This window comes from Crocodylus porosus, unplaced genomic scaffold (assembly GCF_001723895.1).
Source record: "Crocodylus porosus isolate Cpor-Errol unplaced genomic scaffold, CroPor_comp1, whole genome shotgun sequence".
NCBI classification, from domain to species: domain Eukaryota; kingdom Metazoa; phylum Chordata; order Crocodylia; family Crocodylidae; genus Crocodylus; species Crocodylus porosus.
This window is the reverse complement of record NW_017728906.1, coordinates 174,229,120-174,249,337: the sequence shown is the minus strand read 5'-3', so window position 1 is coordinate 174,249,337 and position 20,218 is coordinate 174,229,120. Positions and strand designations below refer to the sequence as shown.

General features: G+C 42.3%; 1 protein-coding gene across 1 annotated transcript in view; it reads left to right on the top strand.

Annotated features, from left to right (window-relative positions):
* The window catches only part of DDX10 (DEAD-box helicase 10), a 206,934-nt gene that overhangs the window by 3,987 nt on the left and 182,729 nt on the right, over positions 1-20,218 (top strand). Inside the window, exons 2-7 of the mRNA XM_019528527.1 lie at positions 13,034-13,094; positions 13,290-13,420; positions 14,331-14,489; positions 14,914-15,034; positions 16,217-16,406; positions 19,158-19,284. Coding sequence (XP_019384072.1) covers positions 13,034-13,094; positions 13,290-13,420; positions 14,331-14,489; positions 14,914-15,034; positions 16,217-16,406; positions 19,158-19,284 — 789 coding nt within the window. The remainder of the gene's footprint in view (positions 1-13,033; positions 13,095-13,289; positions 13,421-14,330; positions 14,490-14,913; positions 15,035-16,216; positions 16,407-19,157; positions 19,285-20,218) is intronic.

The following is a 20,218-nucleotide window of genomic DNA, read 5'->3' as shown; positions in this document are numbered from 1 at the left end:
TGCATCCACAGGTGCATCTCAAGCAGGTGCAAGGAGGTGATCCTCCTCCTCCTCTATGTGATACTGGTCAGGCCGCAGCTGGAGTACTGTGTCCAGTTCTGGGCGCCGCACTTTGAGAGGGATGTGGACAACATGGAGAGGGTCCAGAGGAGGGCCACTCACATGATCCAGGGACAGCAGGGCAGGCCCTATGAGGAGAGGCTAAGGGACCTGAAATAACGGTCACAAGCTGGCAGAGGGTAGATTCAGACTAAACATCAGGAGGCGCTACTTCACTGTCAGGGTGGCTAGGATCTGGATCCAACTTCCAAGAAAAGTGGTGCTGGCCCCTACCCTGGGGGTTTTTAAGAGGAGATGTACACCTTGCTGGGGTCGTTTGACCCCAGTACTTTTTCCTGCCAAGGCAGGGGGTTGAACTTGATGATCTGCTCAGGTCCCTTCCGGCCCTACTAACTATGAAACTCCCAGACATTCAGGTCTGTATATTTCACTTGGATTTGCTCTCTATAGACAGTGAAGGTAGTTTGTGCAGTGTACCTTATATAGGAGTCATGTATACTTTATCGGGGAAACTGAATTAATGAAGGATTTGGCAGTGCTGTTATCTTGGCAGCTACTCTTCCCTTGATCTCTTCACCTTCCCAACCCATTAATTTAAAAACTGCAGTTCTGTATATATGTGTTTAGTTTGCATCTCCTTTTTTTTTTTTTTAACTGGGGTTCAAATAATAACACTTAAAGAAGAAACTTACTTTTCCAGTGCACTTCAGGACTAACTTGCATTGGAAAAGTTTAAGATTCTTCTTTGACTCTCATGAGGCTGTTTGATAGAAAATAAGGATTGCTTCCCTGAGCTCCCAAGGGACATTTTGAACATCTGAGACACTGGTCTGTTCTTGCACCTGATTACCAAATATTAAAATGTTAAAATATTCATCAAAATGTGCACTGTGCAGGGCTCTGGTCAAAATAGTGCCCATTCTACACCTCTAGGAACTCTGAACAGAGCCATTGAGCTTAAAAAGGAATCAAAGGAAGTTTGACAGATTCTGGGCTGTCGAGTGTCCAATAAGACTGAAAGAACTGGAGCTGTGTAATGACAAAATTAATCCACTTGGTTATTTGTATTCCTGAAGTCCTTCATGGATCTGTTGTATCTGTTGCTGTATTGACAAGTAAAAAACAAAATTTTCTGCCCCAGAAAGTCCACAATCTAGGTTCATTCTAAGGTGAAATATGCAGATACAGCAACAGATGGCTGAGAAGGGTAGAAGCATAAAGCAACACTACAGATCATACAAAAAATCTCATTTCACTGCTTGCTTAAGCATGTTAGAGAAGCTGTTAAATTGCTTCCCTTGCTTAGCAGGCCTGATTCTCAACATGCATGGTGTCCGGTTTGAAACCTGCAAACATAGTGATCTGACTGTGAAAGGGGTAACTATCTTTTCTGAAATTAAGTGAAGTCCTGTGGAGGAGTTTAGAGTTTTTTTTAAAGTGTCTATTTCAGTGTTGCCCAGCTGTCGTGGGGAGTAAGTAAATTGAGCTCTTAGGGGGATGTGCTTTATTATCTTTGCTCACAAACTAGCCCTCATAAGTTTAGTGGTTGTGGTAGGCCAGCCTTGCAAAGGAGAAAAGATCTCCAGTGGCTAGGTTAGAGGTGCTCAATTTCTTTAGCTTCAGAGCATCATGGAATTGTATAAGCCTGCCCACAGATTGCTTGACCAACCCTGTGAGCTGGCCCAGCCCTGTGCAGGTTGGACCCACTACATGCAGGCTGGACCCCGCACTTTACAGTCTCCTAGCAGCCACAGGGGTTAGTCTGTGGCACCACATGTAGCCTTCAAAATGGGCCCGTTGTTAACTGCTCTGAATCTCATGGCACCCCAGTGAATCACTTAGAGACTCACTGAGCTAGAATCTAAATTTTGAAGAGATTGAGGGAGACTCGAGCCTAGAAAGGTTGAGAAACATTGCTCTGGCTTAAGGGTGTCAAATTCATCTGGCTCCATGGGCTGGATGAGCACCCTTGAGCCAGTGTGCAGGCTGGACCAGGACTATGCTCCCTATGGAGCAGCTGTGATGTTGGTACCTGTGGCATGCCAGCTGGACCCAACACAGCAGGTAGCACAAGGGTCCATTTTGCAGGCTGTGTGGTGCCTCAGACTGACCCTCTGTTGCTAGGAGCACATGCAGTGCAGGGTCCAGCCTGCACAGGGCTGGGCCAGCTTGCAGGGTTGGTCAAGCAACCTGTGGGCTGGCTTATGTGACTCCATGGGCTGGATATGGCCTGCGGACCATACATTTGACACACCTGCTCAGCTGGGGCCAGTTAAGAGTGAAGGGGACAGGACATATCCCTAGTGTATCCTGCTCTTTTCTGTCTCTGCCCTCTGTGCCATCTGGTTTGTACCTGAGGGGAAGGGCAGCCACTACCACCTAGGCTGCTTCTGCAAGGTCTCACAGTGGTGACTGCCCTCATGGCTCTTTCCTTTGGATCTGGGGGCATGGGAAGAGCAGAAGGAATAAGCTGGACAGCAAAGTGTGGCTCCAGCCCCACTTCTGCCCACTTGCCTATAGCAGTATGCTTCTGGGAGCATGGGGGCAGGCAGCATATGGGTTCTGGGGAGGGCAGCGGGGGAGAAGAGAAGCTGATACAGGCACTGCTGGGGTAGCTGGGGCAGACACAAGGCATTGGACTGGGGGAGAAGAACTTTTACCTTCTCAAACGGGGGGTGGCATGGCACCTTTAAAGGGATCTTGTAGCACCCTGTTGGAGAATCATTGAGCTAGGACTCTGAATATGAGGTCATAGAACTGGAGTTTCTGGGAAAGGGCAGTCTGGTAGTTGTACTGTTTCAGTGTGTGTGTGTGTGGTTTAACTCATTTTAACTTTTATCAAATACAAACTACTGCTGAAACTTGATAGACCATGTTCATCTTGAGGCAGTTTAATAGACCACAGCAAGACTGATGTAGAAGGGGAGTGAGAAAACAATTAAAAAAGCTTACATGATACAGACTTTCTCTAATGTTCCTATCCCTCCAGCTTTAAATATTTCCCTCTCACTTTTCCTTGCTTCTGAAAGTCTCTAAAATAGCTTTGGTTAAATTACGTGCTGGAGAGGAACAGAACATGTCTGCTAAATTAATTTTGATTATTTATACGTAAAAGGGCAAAATACAATTTGTTTTCTGTCTATGGTTGGGAGAACACCATCCGAATGGGAGACCTAAGAGAAATAGTTGTAAATTTTAATCCACAAATCCATTGGAGTTCTCTAGGCAGAATTTATTATTTACAGCAGTTTAACATTGCTGTAATTAAAACCTGTTTCAAATCTCACACACTAATTTAAATCTGTCCCCTCTGTCAGACATGCTGAATTGTTTCACACTTGTCTAAGGTTCATAACATAGCTTTTTTCCAGCAGGCATATTATTTTCATATTGTCTCAGTACTTTGACTCTTAACAAAATTAAATTAAGCCTACATAAATCGTTGGCATTGTGACATCTTAACACATTGGTAATAGGATTAAGGAATTAGCAGAATATGTAGTGCTGCATGTAGTACAGCGTCTATGGATGCAGTAACTGGAACTGGCTGTTGATTTTTTGGACAAAACATTTCGGTGGGACAGTGCCAAGTTGTTGCAGCTGAAACTGGTCCCACGAAAGTGTGTTGTTTTAACAAATTTTATTGTTTCAAAAACAATGAATAAGAGATGTTGTCAGTATTTTTTTAAGTTAAAGTTCTCTATGTCAGAACAACTTTTGACTTCTAAATTAACATATAGTAAAAATAATGTTGAAATCAAAATCATCTGAGATCTCTGTTCAGTCTTTTTGGCTCTCAAAAAATTGGGTTTCAAGACTTTTATGCTGATTTGGGACAGGAAAATTTTTTGGAATCTCCTGTACAAGCTTTTCAGAAAAATAGCTTTTCAAGTTTGTTAGAGAAGTATTGGTTAGCTTCATGTCTTCTAAGTGAAACTCAGTACTTGTTTAATTTCCCTACTGGACAGAGAAAATAAACAAGCTGTTTCATCTCAGGAGCCTGGAGAGCTATTGCCAAAGATGCATTCAGAAAATCCTTCACATCAAATGGGAAGATGTTACTAGCATTGAGTTAGTGATCCTTAAGCATCAACTTTGCTGGATGGAGCATTGTGTGCGGATTCCTGATTCCTGACTCCCAAAACAAGTGCTGTACTTCCAGTTTAGTAATAGCCTGAGATCTTGCAGTGGCCGGAGGAAGCACTATGAGGACCCATTGAAGGCATACCTGAAGAAAACAGATGCCAGCATTGAGAGCTGGGAGGAACTGCCTGTCTATAGGTTTCAGTGGTGCTGTAGCTTCAACCAAGTGGCAGCCCGTTTTGAGGTAAAGCACCTTGCCCTCGAAGCAGAGAAGAGAGGGCGGAGGAAAGAAAAGAAGTGGAATTACAGCCTGAAGCCTACTCTCCCTTGTGGAAAGACCTGCAACTTGTGTGGAGAGGTGACTGGCTCAAGGATTGGACTCTTAAGTCATCTCGAGACCCATCAGTGAGCTGTGGTAGAGATCATCTTTGTATTGAGGGATTGCTAACAATGACAGCAGTGATAGGGAAAATTATAAATATGCCTTGCAAAAAAACTGTGTCCAGATGCTTCAAAAGAGAGATTTTAATGAAGGTGCTGCCACATGTTATCTAAAACTTATATTTCCATACCAAGCAATTCCTGCAGAATTAAAAACCATGCTAACAATAGCAGAGTTGTGCTGTAGCTGGTGTATGTATGTTTAGATGCTTAATAAATAGACAGTCTAATGCTTTTTTTTTTTTGTATAGTGCTTTGTGCATAATCCCTCAAGTGAATACAGTATTGTATGTGATATACCAGTGGCTGTTCTTTTATTCCCAGCATACTCTGGGGTTCCAACATGACTTACCAAAGTCACACTGACAGCAAGTACACTCCATTGTTTGTTTCCTTCCGGTCAGTTAGTGGTTCTGCTTCATGCTCGTATTGGGGCAGATGCTTGGGAAAAGATTCAGTGCACCAGAACTGGTCTGTCTCCACTTAGAATGATACATATTATTCCTGTTTCCTTAGATATTAAGGTTTGTGCGCCCCAGGGCAGGGTCTCCTTGTTTTGGTTAGCAAGACAAGTATATGAATTGTTTTGATGCCTCTTGGTAAAGGCTGTCGAATTTCAGTCTCAATGTGCTTGAAGAAAACGTGTTGCTACCAACTTTCTCTGATATGGGATCAGATGATAGAGTTTGAGAAATGATCACACCAGTTTGGGGATTAAAAATGTATAACACTTCAATTCGCTCTCTTTTTAGCTATATTTCAGAAACAAATAATATACATGGAGGAACAAATTAGTGCATGTCAGGATGCTAAATTGCCAGGCTCTAAATTTTATACTAGGTTATTTGGGCAAGTGGAACATTTAAATGACAGAGCTGTTACCAAATGAAGGAGAGAAATTGTGATGATCTCTTTGGAGTAAAAAAATATGTTGTATTTAATTTTTCTCCTCATATATTTCTTAAAGCTTTAATTTAGAAGGGCTTTCATTCATTTAGAAGAGGTTTTTCTTTGCAAGGGAAGTCCTGTACTACACCTCAACTTTATGAACCAGGAAGAAGCATGAGGTTGTGTATCAAGTCTGAACAGAGTGGTGTTCTTTATATTGCGTTTCAATCAGCAAAGATTATTCTGTCATAATTTCTAGGCCAGTCTTCCAGAATTCAGATGTTAGTAGTTTGGAACAGCTAAATGCTTTTAGGCGCCCTTTGGGGGACTGTTAGAGCTTTCTTCAAGCTTCTCTGCCCCTGTCTCTTGACCCTTAAACCACCTTAGGAATAAGAAATTCAGTACTTACCTTTTACTTACCTTTTTAACATATCCTGCAAAAGGAGGGTGTTTCTTTTGGGGAGTGGATGCTTTCTCTAGAAATAAGCTGGTACCACCCAAGCTAACGTAAGTTTGGCATCTCAGCAGCTGTCTTATAGGCCAGGTACCAGAAGAATTGTTGCTTTCCTGGTAGAAACCGGAAGTATACAGACAGTCTGGCTTTTTTCCACTGGAGTTCCTGGTGTGAGAAGTGGACAGAGGACTTTGCTCATTTTGCCTGAGAATGGGAGGACTGAAGCATCCTGTGCTTTCCCCAGACTGGGATCACTGCAGTCTTTGCAAGGTACAAGGAGGAGGGGATACAGACTGGCTGTCTGTAATGCTCCCTGTTCTGGAATTGCTTCAATGCAGTACAGTACAGTGCAAATCTTCCACTGCTAAAAATGGAATGCACATAGCTATAGTTGACAGTTTTTTGCTTATTTTATTCTCAAGTCAGATTCAAATTGGCAAACTAGATATCCAGAGCTTTGTGTTTCAATAACTATTTTGTTAAGAAGTGACAGAAAATAAGTTTAGAAATGTGTTATGATTAATGAAATTCAAGTTAATAGAAAATAAGGCTGTTTTTTAGAAAAGCCTCAACAATATAGTTGGCAGCAGGGGATCAAACTAACCATGTGGTCTGGATTGGATCTAGATCACTGGGCTTTTGCAGGCCAGATCCAGCTTGAGGCATGCAGCAGTGGTGGCTCCAGTCCAGCTTCAGCTACATGCTCTGTGTCACAACAGCAGCTTCAGCACATGGGACAAGCAGAAGTGGCAGCTGGGCCAGTGGAGGGGGAGGTAGGGCTGTGGTAGTACAGATGAGTGAAGCTGCCGGAGGGTGACAGGGCCCCTCACTTATCTTCCTGCTGCTGCTTGCCATGTCCAACAGGGCCTAAGGGTCCCAGATTCTGTACCAAGCTACATACCATAGCCATGCTTCCAGTTTTGGGTGGCCTGGTGGAAGGCCACCAGCCTGAATAGAGTGGCTCCCTGGGCTGGCTCTGGTCTGTAGGTTGTATGTCTGATACTGCTGACTTAGAGAGAAGCAGTCATCTAGTTTATTCAAGCTAATCTTCCTACTGCTTGGAAGCACTTATTTTAGTAAGACAAGTGCAGTATGACATTAAGTGTGGACTTGTTAAATAAAAATATAATCTTTCTGAAACAATAATGTAGCTCTATGCTACAACCTAATGCTCTACAATTTTCCCTTCAGAAGTGAGTATTACTGAAAATAAAATATTCAAGAACAATTTCAGTTGGGGAAAATAAGGCCAAAACAATGTGAGGAAGACTTGGCATCAAGCTAGATAGAATAGAGGAGGCCGTTTTGATGGATGGCATTTGTTAGGTATGAGTTCTGTAGAAACTTGGCTATTTTTTAGTATTGTTACTAGTTAAAATACTTCCTTTTAATATTACATTTACAGACAGGCCTAGGAAGATGCAGTCCCTGCTTAGAAGATCTTAATCCAAATTAGACCCTCCCCCCCCCCAAAAAAAAAAAAAAGGTATACAAGAGAGTGAAACATGACAAAATTAATGTGACTTAGTCAACTGAAGCAATTTAGTGTTTGTTTGTTTTTTTTTTTAAATTGCAGTTTTCTACTAAATCTCCCTTTTCATTTAACTTAACTTTTTGCAGCTTAAGTCAATGAGGTAAGAGTTAATGTGAAACATGAAGAGTAGGTAGCAGGCGGGACAGAAAGAGGGTATGGAACCCTTTGAGAAGTTCGAGTAGGTGAATGATAGTGGACTAAGGTAATGTGGACAGGGGTATTATTTTTGCCTAGAAGCAACCTGAAGTCTGTAATAAGCAGTTTACCAGTCAGGGTAAGGCCTGGTTTATAGTTTCATAGTTAGTAGGGTCGGAAGGGACCTGAGCAGATTCACAGATGTTAGGGTCAGAAGGGACCTCAATAGATCATCCAGTCTGACTCCCTGCATAGACAGGAAAGAGTGCGGGGTTTAGATGACCCCAGCCAGATGCCCATCCAACCTCCTCTTGAAGACCCCCAGGGTAGGAGAGAGCACCACCTCGCTTGGGAGCCCATTCCAGATTCTGGCCACTAACTGTGAAGAAGTTCCTCCTAATGTCCAGTCGAAATCTGCTTTCTGCTAACTTACAGCCATTATTTCTTGTAACTCCCAGGTGTGCCTTGGTGAGTGGAGCCTCACCAATTCCCTTCTGTGCCCCCATGATGAATTTATAGGCAGCCACAAGGTCGCCTCTCAAACTTTTGCGGAAGCTGAAGAGGTCCAGGTGCCTTAGTCTCTCCTCATAGGGCTTGGCTTGCAAGCCCTTAACCATATGAGTGGCCTTTCTCTGGACCCTCTCCAGGTTATCCACATTGCTCTTGAAGTGTAGCACCCAAAATTGGATGTGCTATTCCAACTGCAGTCTGACCAGCGCCCGATAGAGGGGAAGTATCACCTCCTTGGTTCTGTTTGTCATGCATCTGCTGATGCATGATAATGTGCAGTTAGCTTTTCTGATGACTTTGTCACACTGACGACTCATGTTCATCTTGGAGTCCACTAGGACTTCAAGATCCCTTTCTACTTCCGTGCTGCCGCACGGGTCATTTCCTAGGCAGTAGGTGTGCTGGACATTTTTCCTCCCTAGATGCAGCACTTTGCATTTCTCCTTATTAAACTGCATTCTATTGTTTTCTGCCCATTTGTCCAATCTGTCAAGGTCTGCCTGTAGTTGTTCCCTGCCCTTCGGTGTGTCCACTTCTCCCCACAGTTTTGTATCATCCACAAACTTGGATAGAGTGCACTTCACTCCCTCATCCAAGTCACCGATGAAGACATAGAAGAGTATTGGTCCAAAGACTGAGTCCTGTGGGACCCCAGTATCCACTCCCTTCCAGGCCTATACCGACCCATCTACTACTGCTCTCTGAGTATGACCCTCTAGCCAATTTGCCACCCACCGGAGTGTGTAATCATCCAAATCACAGCCTCTTAACTTGTTCACCAGTTAACAAGTGGTGGGGTGGGATACCATATTGAAGGCCTTCCTGAAGTCTAAGTAAACGATATCAACCCCTACTCCTGTGTCGAGGTGTTTTGTAACCTGGTCATAAAAAGAGACTAGATTAGTCAGGCATGATCTACCCGCTATGAACCTGTGCTGGTTTTCCCCTCAGCATAATTTTTCCTGCTGGGCTCTTACATATATGAGCCTTAATAATCTTTTCAAAGGCTTTGCCAAGGATGGAGGTGAGATTAACTGGCCTATAGTTTCCTGGGTATCCTTCCTCCCTTTTTTTGAAAATGGGAACCACATTGGCCCTTTCCCATGAATGCTCGTAAAGCCGTGCCAGGGGTCCTGCTATGACCTCTGCTAATTCCCTCAGCGCCCTGGGGTGGATATCGTCAGGACCTGCTGATTTAAATACGGGAAAGTTTATAGGGAAGGTTGCAGTTAAAGAATCCTCTCTAGTTTGACTCGTGCATTTATGTAAAGATATGGATAGGGTGAGACAGTACTGGTCTAAAATAGTGGATGGCAACCTTTTCTTATGACAGGCCAGATCCCCTGGTATAAAACTTAGAGACTGGTAATTTAGTGTCATGACATGCACTAACTTACTTCTCCATGTGCATTATTTGTTTCTGAAATATAGTTAAAAAGAGAGCAAATTGAAGTGTCTTACATTTTTTAATTCCAAGGCAGGTTGGTGTTAGGCCAGGGATGGGGCAAAATATGGCTTGCTGGCTGCATCTGGCCCACCAACTGATTGGATCCGGCCTGTGGGGGGTGCCCGTCAGTTGATTTGAACGCTCTGTGTAGGGCAGTCCCACCTGGGGCATGTTGTGTTCCTGCTGGCCCTGGCCCTGACTGCAGCCCCGGCCCCAGCCCCAGCCAGCAAGCACAGGTTCCCAGTGTGGTTATTGCTGGTGCAGCTGTCTGGGTACTGGTTGGTTCCCCTCGTCTCCAGTGTCTCCTCCTCCTCCAGCCCCTGTTGTGTGCTTTGGGGCTGGGAGGAGGGTGGAGGGGAGCTGTAGCTGAGTGGCTCCTGCCGTAGTATGCAGGGCTCCATCTCCATCTCCTGGTTGCCTGCCACCTGCTCTGCTTGCCTGGCACGATGAGCAGCCACCTGTGGGCGGATGAAGTGGGTAAAAGGCAGCTTTTGCTGCCAGGAGCTGCTTGGCTGAAGTTCCCCACCAGCCTGGAGTGGCACAGCAGGGTCTTTGGAGGCAGGGGGAGATGAACAGCACCCAGGTGACGGCAGCCACACTGGGAGCAGCCCTGCAGGGAAGTTGTGCATGCAGGCTGGGGGCCAGGGCTGGCAGGTGCTAGCGGGAGTACAGCATAGGTTGCCCTAGTTGGGGCTCAGCTCAGTGCAAAATACCATGGGGGCAGCCATGGGCTGCAGGAGGGGTTGTGGACTCTACCAGCCCCTGCACTGTTATAGCAAGCTCTGTTGCATGTGTTCCCGCCACCTGCACAACCCCCATGCAGTGTACAAGAGTAAGATGTCATTTTGAGCTATTATACAATCACTTCTATATATGCTACTCAAAAAAAAATTAGGATAAAAATATTTTTTGAAATAAAAGTAAAATATGTTATATAGATGTTTGATTTTTAGTATATGATTTGTTTTTTATCTATGATTTTTTAAAATAATGTCTTGTGAAAGATTTTGTATGTGCAGCCCTTGACAGCTCACCAAAACTCATTAAGGCTAGTGACACAAGTTCCACATAAACCAATTTAAGTGATCAGAAACTAGTTTAATCCATAACAGACCATAAATTCAGTGCACATAAACCAGTTTCAAAATGACTGAATCTGGTTTAAGATAATCCTGGTTGAATGTAGTATCAGACTTAACTGATTTGGGTCAAACTGTTTTTTGGAACTTCTGTCCCAGACTCCTTCTTGGTTTAAGGTAAATCACAGTTCCCCAGCATACTTTTCAGCCCTGGAGTGGGCTGGGCTGTCTGCTCCAGAGAGCAGGGCTGGCCCCACCCCTCTTCTCCCTATCTGGAGCTCCGGCTGGCTGAAAAGGGGATGGGGGACAGCAGCCAGGGTTTGCCTGGCAGGGGTACAGCAATGTCTGCCAGGTTCTCCCCCCCCCAGCCACTCCTTGCTCAAGCAGGTGTCCTCCTCCCCTCTCCCACAGCAGGGACCCCAGCAGCACAAACCCCATCTGGCGTCTGACCACACCACCCCCATGCTTGCTAATGCTGAAAGGTGTGTGTGTGTGTGTTTCCAGTTCTACTGGAACTGAGGCAGACAGAACAATGTCTGCCAAGGGCTTTCTGGAATTAATCAGCAGGTCAGTTGGTAATGTCTGTCAACCAGCAGCCTTCCCTCCTTTCTTCCTGAACTAGAAGCCAGTGGCTTGTAAATGCCTGTACCTTGGGGTAAGAAGAACTTGAACTAATGAGAGAGAAGCTTTTGTTTTCTTGATGGTCTGATAAACTTTGTGTTCTGTTAAGCTCCCTGCTGGCTTGGTTCAAAGCTGTCAAAGTGCAGGTATCTCAGACCCTGAAACCATTATATGAAATGAAGTTTCACTATGCAGCAGTTTTTGCTGGGGATTGCTTCTCCACATCGATTACTGAGCCTGGTTAGAGTACAGCTTCCCTGGCCCGCAATCTGTCCGTTTTCAACAGGGGACAGAGAGAGGTCTGAGAAATGATCTTTGAGGTTTAGGCAAATATGAAGCACTAGCTAGCAGGATAATACAGGTGCATGCAGTCCACACAAGCTGCTCCTTCCCACACCCCTTTGCCTCCCAGGGCTAGCTGGGGCTGGGGTCTAGCAACACTCCCTGCTGCTTGAGTGACATGCAGGGGAAAAGCCTGTCAACCTGTCTCCCCCTCCTCCAGCCACACCCTGGCTGGGGACCGTGCAGCCCTAATCATAGCATCCTGCTGGGGCCTGGCTGTACCCCCCACAGGTCAGCACTGTGGAAGAGAAGGGTGTATCCACTTGCAAATTGGTTTAATCTATGCAGGTTAGACTAACTTGCAAAGATTGAATCAGTTCAGGCTTGGGCTTTTTGAATGTCTGTCTCTACTCTAAGTGGCCCTTCAGCCACAATAACTGTCCATCCCTGCAGTAAGCTCTGGCTGCCACCACCACCGCCATCTCTTGTTACTGGGCCAGCTATGGCATTGGTGAAGCTTCTCGCCACCAAAGCTGCTGAGCTGCATGGGCCGGATTCGATGACTGCAGGCTGTAGGTTGACCACCTCTGATTTAAAAGGTAGTTGGTTGTATACTGTGAAAGCATTTATCATTGGCTTTTTATAAGCTGCTCTGGGTGGACAGCAACATTCAGAACTGGTGGTATGTAGGACCCTGGTGGGTGAGCTTATCTTTGGCAGGAATCCATTGGCTGTGCTTACAGCATTATAATAACCCTTTCCTCAACTACAGTCGTTCAGAAAGGAAAGCATGTTAGGAGTTCTCAGAGCTTTGGTTGCTGGCATCAGGCATCATCAGTTCTCTGCCTGTGGCCTGCATATTTTTTATTTTTTTGTCAATAACTTCTCTGTGAAAAAGTCCAGGAGAATATGGTAAATCTGAAAGAGATGAACGATTGAGTCAACGCTTGTTTCAGGCCTTTGGAAATATAAATTATTTGGTCTGTTATATTCCAATGTAAACATTTTACAGCCTCTATTGGCAATCACACCGATAGATGGGTATAGGTTTGGAATAATCTAGAAGAGCTTTGCTATTTGCTTTGTCTATAACCTGTTTAGCCTGAGTACTTAATTGTCTTGGGCTTTTTGACAAGCTGCATATAGAATGCTTAAGTTTTGTATAGGTTTACTGATATCTAAAACTGAATGTTTCTGAAGAGTTTAGGTTATAAGAGAGAAATTGAGCTGTTGTTCTGCATAATTGGATACATACGTTTCTACTCTGCTTTTTAGGGCTTGTCTAGACTAAGGAAGGAGATTGGGGTTAGATGAATCTGATGTGGATGGCAAAACCTTTCATTCCCTCACATTGGGCGGTTAAAATTTGCTGTTAACAATTTTCCTCTAACTAGAGAAGTCACACATGAGACTAAAATGATGGGAGCTATTTTTCATAATATGCTTATATTCTGGGACTGATTAACTTCTTTTGTTTTTTGGGGGGTTTTTTGTTTCAGATAAATGCAAATGAAATTGAGAGATTTTCAGATTTTCCATTGTCAAAGAAAACTCTGAAAGGTAAGTAAACACTAAAGCATTTTAATAATAATAAAAAAAATCCTACTTTTGTACGGTCTTATTCGTTGGCAATTAAGGAGTTTTTATTTTTAAATATCCATGCTCTACATTAAACTTTGCTACCTATAGTATTTTACTAATAGAAAATGCTGCACTACGCGGGAAAGAAAGAATTAATTTTTTCCTAAATACTAGGTTTACAGGAATCACAGTATCGTATGGTAACTGAGATACAGAGGCAGACCATAGGCTTGGCTTTACAAGGGAGAGATGTACTTGGTGCTGCAAAGACAGGATCGGGCAAAACTTTGGCTTTTATTATTCCGGTAAGTAATTTAGACATTCTTTGCATACTTTGTCCTAAATAAAGCAACATTAAAAAGCACACACAAGCTAATAGGATGTAAAAGAAGGCATTTAATTTGATGCTTATTTTAATTCATATAATGTTATGACAGATTTAAGAATTGCGTCTAAAGCTTGCAAGATGGTGTAATCTGGAGAAACAGTCTTAAATCAGCTTTAGATAAAAGCTCCAAAAAGCCCTGCTCAAGCACCTGATTTATATAGGTGTTGGATGAGCCAGGTCCAACTAACATGATGCCTCTTCTGGGCATGGGCTGAACTGTGTGGGGGTGCATGGAGCTTAAAGTAAAGCGCCTTTTTTTTTTCTATAAGCAGTCTTTTTAATATCAGCTGAATGAGACTGTTAAGAATGCGTTGCTGCATATATTGCATAAATGGACCTGCATGAAGGCAGTGGTACACTTAACTGAATGTTCTTTGATTAGCATGAGTATTGCCTGGTAGGTGACAAACTGGTAATATTACAGGTGATTTTATTTTATTTTATTTTAATTGCTCTTGTTAATAGTACCCATGAATCTTAAACAGTAGAAAATCCACTATAGTGCCATTCTGCATCTGGATCATGTACCTAGATAAACTATACAGTCTTGATTTGATGGTGATTAATTGCATACTGAAATTAATCTACAAGTTATTTCTCCACTTCTGTTTACTTTCTCAGGCTTTTTGCTTTATAATGTATAAGTAACATCATTTATAAAGCATCATAGCTGAATGGTATTCCTTACTACTGTAATGTGCACATTGTTACATTAAAACAAAAATTGGATTAACATGATTTACATTTTTTGATATGGTAGTCTTTCATATGTTATGTATTACACAGAAGATTTATAAGTATTCACAAAGATTATGATAATGTTCTAGGCTTTGGAAAACTTATATCGTCAACAGTGGACTGCAACAGATGGATTGGGAGTTCTGATAATATCTCCTACCAGAGAACTAGCCTACCAGACCTTTGAAGTTCTGCGGAAGGTGGGGAAGAATCATGACTTTTCGGCGGGCCTTATCATTGGTGGAAAGGTTTGTTCTCTTTTAAACCTGATGTTTTGGGTATGTGAAGTGTAAGTGATCAAATAAGCTTTAGAAAGATGTGTTTTTTAGGGAGAGAGCAGTTCCATGTGACCCACTCATTCTCTTTTTTGTGTGTTCTGTGTTGCTTGAAGATTTGATATTGTGCCGATCTTCCATTTAAGAGAAGTGGATAAGCAGGACTCCTTGCCAAGACTTTTGAGACTTCATGTTAATTAAATTAAGGCTATTCTGGAACACGTTTTGCTTGAGCCAACTATGTAGAGTCTTTGGGGTGTGGGAAAAATAATGAAAATAGGCTAATCCTTGAGGCTTATTGCTAGTAACTGTTTATTTAAGGTGGCTTAAGCATCCTTATTATTGGGCAGCTTTGGGGTATAATCAGACCTAAACTGGTTTAATAACCAACTTTCAGGATCTGAAACAAGAGTCCAACAGAATTCATCATATAAATATACTTATTTGTACTCCGGGACGGCTTCTACAGCATATGGATGAAACTTCATATTTCTACGCATCTAATCTCCAGATGTTAAGTAAGTAAAAAATTATGAAAGTTATCAACAGTTGTTTCTTGATAGACTTTAAGAATGTGGATTGTTCTGTTGATTGAGAGGTTGTTATAGTTAGAGAATACAGGTGAAATGCGAGTGATGTTCTATGTACAATTTAAAAAAAAAAAAAAAAGGGGTATTCCTACACCCCAGGTAGCTAGTGAGCACAGATCCTCTAGCACTGGTACTTGACTTCCAATGGTAAACACTCATGATAGAGCTAATAAGGAATCCAAAGCAATTCTGGCACCTCTTGGTAACTTTTTAGATATTCCTTGGCCAGCATTGGCCTCAGACTCATTCTGGTAGTTTTCAGAAGTTTTATATGCTTCCTTGACCTGTCTCAATAAAATGTGTGCCCCTTCTTCCTCTCCCTTTCAGGTGTATAACTCTTGCTCATTTGATGTTATAAGATAAGTAATAGAGACTATCTAGTCCATGACCTCATTGTTTGAGTATATACTTTGAATCAGTTTCATCATGATTCAGTTTATCTTCTCTGATTCTTTTGTTAGCTTTTTGTTAATTTTTTCTTACTGTAGCGTTTACCTGAATACTAATTTAGTTACTTAAGTCAATAAAATGTTTGCCTGCTTCTAAGTTCTATGAATCTGTAGTCCTGGATCAAGGAACTTAAAAATAATGAAACTTTGAAAGGAGAGTTTAACTGTTACATAGCAGAATCTTTGAAGTATGAGAGATCAAGCTCATTGTAATAAATACAATGTGTTGAGTAGATGGACTATACTTAGCACTGACTTGCTCCTGCGTATAGTTATGGCAGATTCAGAGGCAAGGGAGAATTGATTGCCCTGATAACTCAAACAGTATCTTCATCCTTATGGCCAGCTTCCATTATCTATTTCCTTACCAGTCAAGGAGCAATCCCCATAGTCTATTAGTACATCAGTTGATTGATTGAAAACTAGATCTGCATATGGAGTTGAGAGTTGCAGTTTATAGAATAAGAGGGTACACAAGGATTTTTCTGTAACAAAGATATCAGTGAAGTACACAAAAGAACCAAAGATAATTTGGTACAGGATGCAGTAATTCCTGGTTTAAATCTCTCCTTGGTTATCGTAGGTGTTGTTTAACAAGTATAGAAACTTTTGATGCTAGACTCTCAAAATCCTAGTCTCTGAAACCTGTTTCTCTCTTCAGTTCTTGATGAAGCTGATAGAATCTTGGACATGGGTTTTGCTGATACTATGAATGCAATCATAGAAAATCTTCCAAAGAAACGTCAGACGTTGCTTTTTTCTGCGACACAAACCAAGTCAGTGAAGGATCTTGCACGGCTCAGTTTGAAAGATCCAGAATATGTTTGGGTTCATGAGAAAGCAAAGTTCAGGTAGGTGGTTGCCACTGCCATTGTATTGGGTGACGGTTGGAGATGGTAGTTGTTCCTGTCTTGACTTCTTCCTAAGTCTTCAGCTTTCTTCAGTGGGGAGTACTGAGAAGTCAGGTTACTTGACGCTCCTATTCGGAGCCTCTCCCCTGCGTTTAAGCACTGGTTCTTACACTTTATATTTTGAAAGCAAGGGTTTGAGAGATGATAAGTCCTTGTCCATTTATAATTTTCACAGGAGTTTTTATCATAATCTTACTTTGTCTGTATAATTAAATACTGAAGGGTCAACATTGTTTTCAGTAACACTCATATTTTTAAGTTTAGAAGGTGTGTGGGGGCAGAGGAAATCCAAGTAAAAGAAAAGCATTAAATACATACAATAAAAATTTGTAATTTTTGTAGTCTATTCTTTCTGTGGGTTTTAAGTCACTTTAAAAACACAAAGGATACTCCCCCTTTGGAGCGGGCAGATATTTTTATGCTTTTGATTTTTAGATGACGGAGAAAAAAGCCCACTGAAGCTACGATTTGCTGAAGATGTCACAAAAAGCCATTGAAGTTGGTGGCCAGAATTTGATTTGAGCCACTGCTCTCACCATTTGACACCCAGCTTCTAAATCTGTTCAACATCTTTAGCAGCGACTTGGACGAGGGGGTGAAAAGCACCTTGTTCAAATTCGCAGATGACACTAAGATGTGGGGAGAAGTGGGCATGGTAGAAGGGAGGAACAGGCTGCAATTGGATCTGGACAGGTTACAGGGGTGGATGGATGAGAATAAGATGGGATTCAATACTGATGAGTACAGGGTACTGCACTAGGGAGAAAGAACCAGCAGCATACTTACAGACTGGGGAACTCCCTTCTTGTCAGCACAGAGGCAGAAAAGGATCTTGGAGTCATTATAGACTCCAAGATGAACATGAGCCGCCGATGTGGGGACGCAGTCAGGAAGGCCAACCGCACCTTGTCATGAATCCACAGATGCATCTCAAGCAGGTCCAAGGAGGTCATCCTCCCCCTCTATGCAGCACTGGTCAGGCCGCAGCTGGAGTACTGCATCCAGGTCTGGGCGCCACACTTTGAGAGGGATGTGGACAACATGGAGAGGGTCCAGAGGAGGGCCACTCACATGATCGGGGGGCAGCAGGGCAGGCCCTACGAGCAGAGGCTATGAGACCTGAACCTGTTCAGCCTCCACAAAAGGCTGAGAGGGGGTCTGGTGGCTGTCTATAAACTGGCCGAGGGAGACCAGCAGGCGATGGGAGAGTCCCTATTCCCCCCCAGCACTACTGGGAGTAACAAGGAATAATGGCCTCAAGTTGACGGAGAGTAGATTCAGGCTAGATATGACGTGGTGCTACTTCACTGTTGGGGCAGCTGTAGGATCTGGATCCAACTTCCAAGAGAAGTGGTGCTTGCTCCTACACTGCAGGTCTTTAAAAGGAGGCTAGATGGTCACCTAGCTGGGGTCATTTGACCACAGCATTCTTTCCTGCCCGTGGCAGGGGGTTGGACTTGATGATCTGCTCAGGTCCCTTCCAAACCTACCAACTATGAAGTCCGTGATATTGCAAATACTTTTGATGTCATTGCCTAAATAAATAGGGTCCTGAGCAAGTATGTAACACTAGAAATACAATTTTATTGTTAACATACTTCTTTTTTAGTGAGAGATAATATAGAAATTCAAATATAACATAGAGATCTAGGTTGGAGGGCTCATAGAGCTTCTCTCTTGGCATTTTCATTGAGAAGAATCTCTTTCTCTCAAGATGTTACTGTAATAAAGAGAGTTTCTGAAATAGTTGAGGCATTGCTATTAGATTACAAGTTGAAGCAACAAAAGAAAATAGGTAAATAGGGTTTGGGGTTTTTTTTTCCGTGCTTCATAATTATTGCCTTGGTATGTAATTTGTCATCAGCTTATGAAAAAAAAATCCAGTAAAACAGTTAAAGAGTGCTGGCTACTGCAGCATAACCTGGAATGAAAAAGTTGGAGCAGTTTCTTGTCATTTCATCCTCTTAATTAAGGGATTTTAAATCTGGTTCATCAATCTGGGTTTAAGGTGAGAGAATCATTCGGAGAAGCATTTGAAAGTATGTTGAGAGCAACATTTGTAGAACCTTCTCTTCTTTTTTTTTTTTTTTTTTTTACACACATTGAAAGAAATGTAGGATGTATTTTAAAGATTTATAGAGAGACTTTGCATGTTCAAGTTCAGTCAGTAAAATGCATACTCTTTTTCCCAATTGTGCTTCTAGAATTTGATAGTAGTTTAAGTATGAATGATACTTTAATGGAACATTTTCAATCAAAGCAGTCTGAATAGACATAGACAGGGTTTGGCTTACTACTCCTGACTGGGTCTGAAAAGAAAAGCAGGGTTTGTTTGGTGATTATTTTATCAGTTTGGTAATGACAAACATCTTTTTCTTTCCATATTTCCCAGAGCATCATAGGTATAACAGCTTGGCAACACTGCAACCTGGATCTAAAAAAATTATGTTAAAAGTTTCATACTGATATTTAACAAGAAAATTGTATGAGCTTTCCTGCTGTGCTTCCAAGGCTTTCTCTTGAATGTGGGGAAGAAATGAGCCTAATAAACTGGAAGCAGCATAAGTGAAATGCTGTTTGACAAACAGGGAGACGGTTCTAACAGTTCTATGGGTGTCCCATCCAGGGCTCTTTTATTTATTTACTTTCTTGTTATGAACGATGTTTGTGTAACATGACTTTTGTTTTTAGTACCCCAGGGACTTTGGACCAGAATTATGTTGTTTGTTTGCTGCCACAAAAGATAAACATGTTGTACTCCTTCCTGAGAAGTCACTTAAATAAGAAGAGCATTGTGTTTTTTGCAAGTTGTAAAGAGGTATGACTCTTGCATTTCTCTTGAAACAAATGCACTTTCTGGATATATTGAAGTAGAGTGGAGTGAAACTGAGGGTTTCTAGTTGTGCTAAATGGCATAATAACTGTGTCAAGCTGGCACATGTATGTCTTAACAAAAATAGGGTTAACAATTCTTCAGTTAAGACCCGGTTATAGTATTAGTTGCTTGGACGTTTTGTATCTTGTTAGCATAGTGATCATCAACCGGGGGTACTTGGCCAGGGGTTTTGTCTTTTGAAGTTTTAAATATTGCAGACATCCATTTCAGTTCTCCCATTTCTTGTGCAAACATATCTGAGTATCCCATTGCAGAATAAAGAGGAATTTTATTTTCCACTATCGGATGAGAGAATCTATCCACTTCGGATAACCTCTGATTATAAAAAGAATATTTTCTTTCTTGAGGCTTTCTGGGGAGAATCTCTTGCAGTATTTTGGTATACCTCTATAAATGGGCAACCAGTGCCTTGGTACAAAATGACTATGGGATGAAATATTGTAACGAGGTAGACCATATGATTGTGAATCTATCTTGATTATGATCACAGGAGTCTGTACAAGTGTACTGAAGTGCCTTTGACTTCTGATTTCCTTGCCCAAAACATTCTCTGTTACTAATCCCCAATTCTCACAAAAAGGATAAAGGTCCTTCCTGCTACACATTGTTTCCTGTCTTTTTGTACAATTAATTTTCTATCTCTATGTTTGGAGATGGAGGAGGGTGACCTTTCTCACAGTGTGCAGTTTCTGGGATGGAGGAAAGTTATTTAGCTTTTAGTGCTAAGAATTTCATAGATTTCATAGACATCAGGGCTGGAAGGGACCTCGGGAGATCATCGAGTCCAGCCTGCTGCCCAAAGGGCAGGAAGTCAGCTGGGGTCATAGGATCCCAGCAAGATAAGCATCCAATTTAC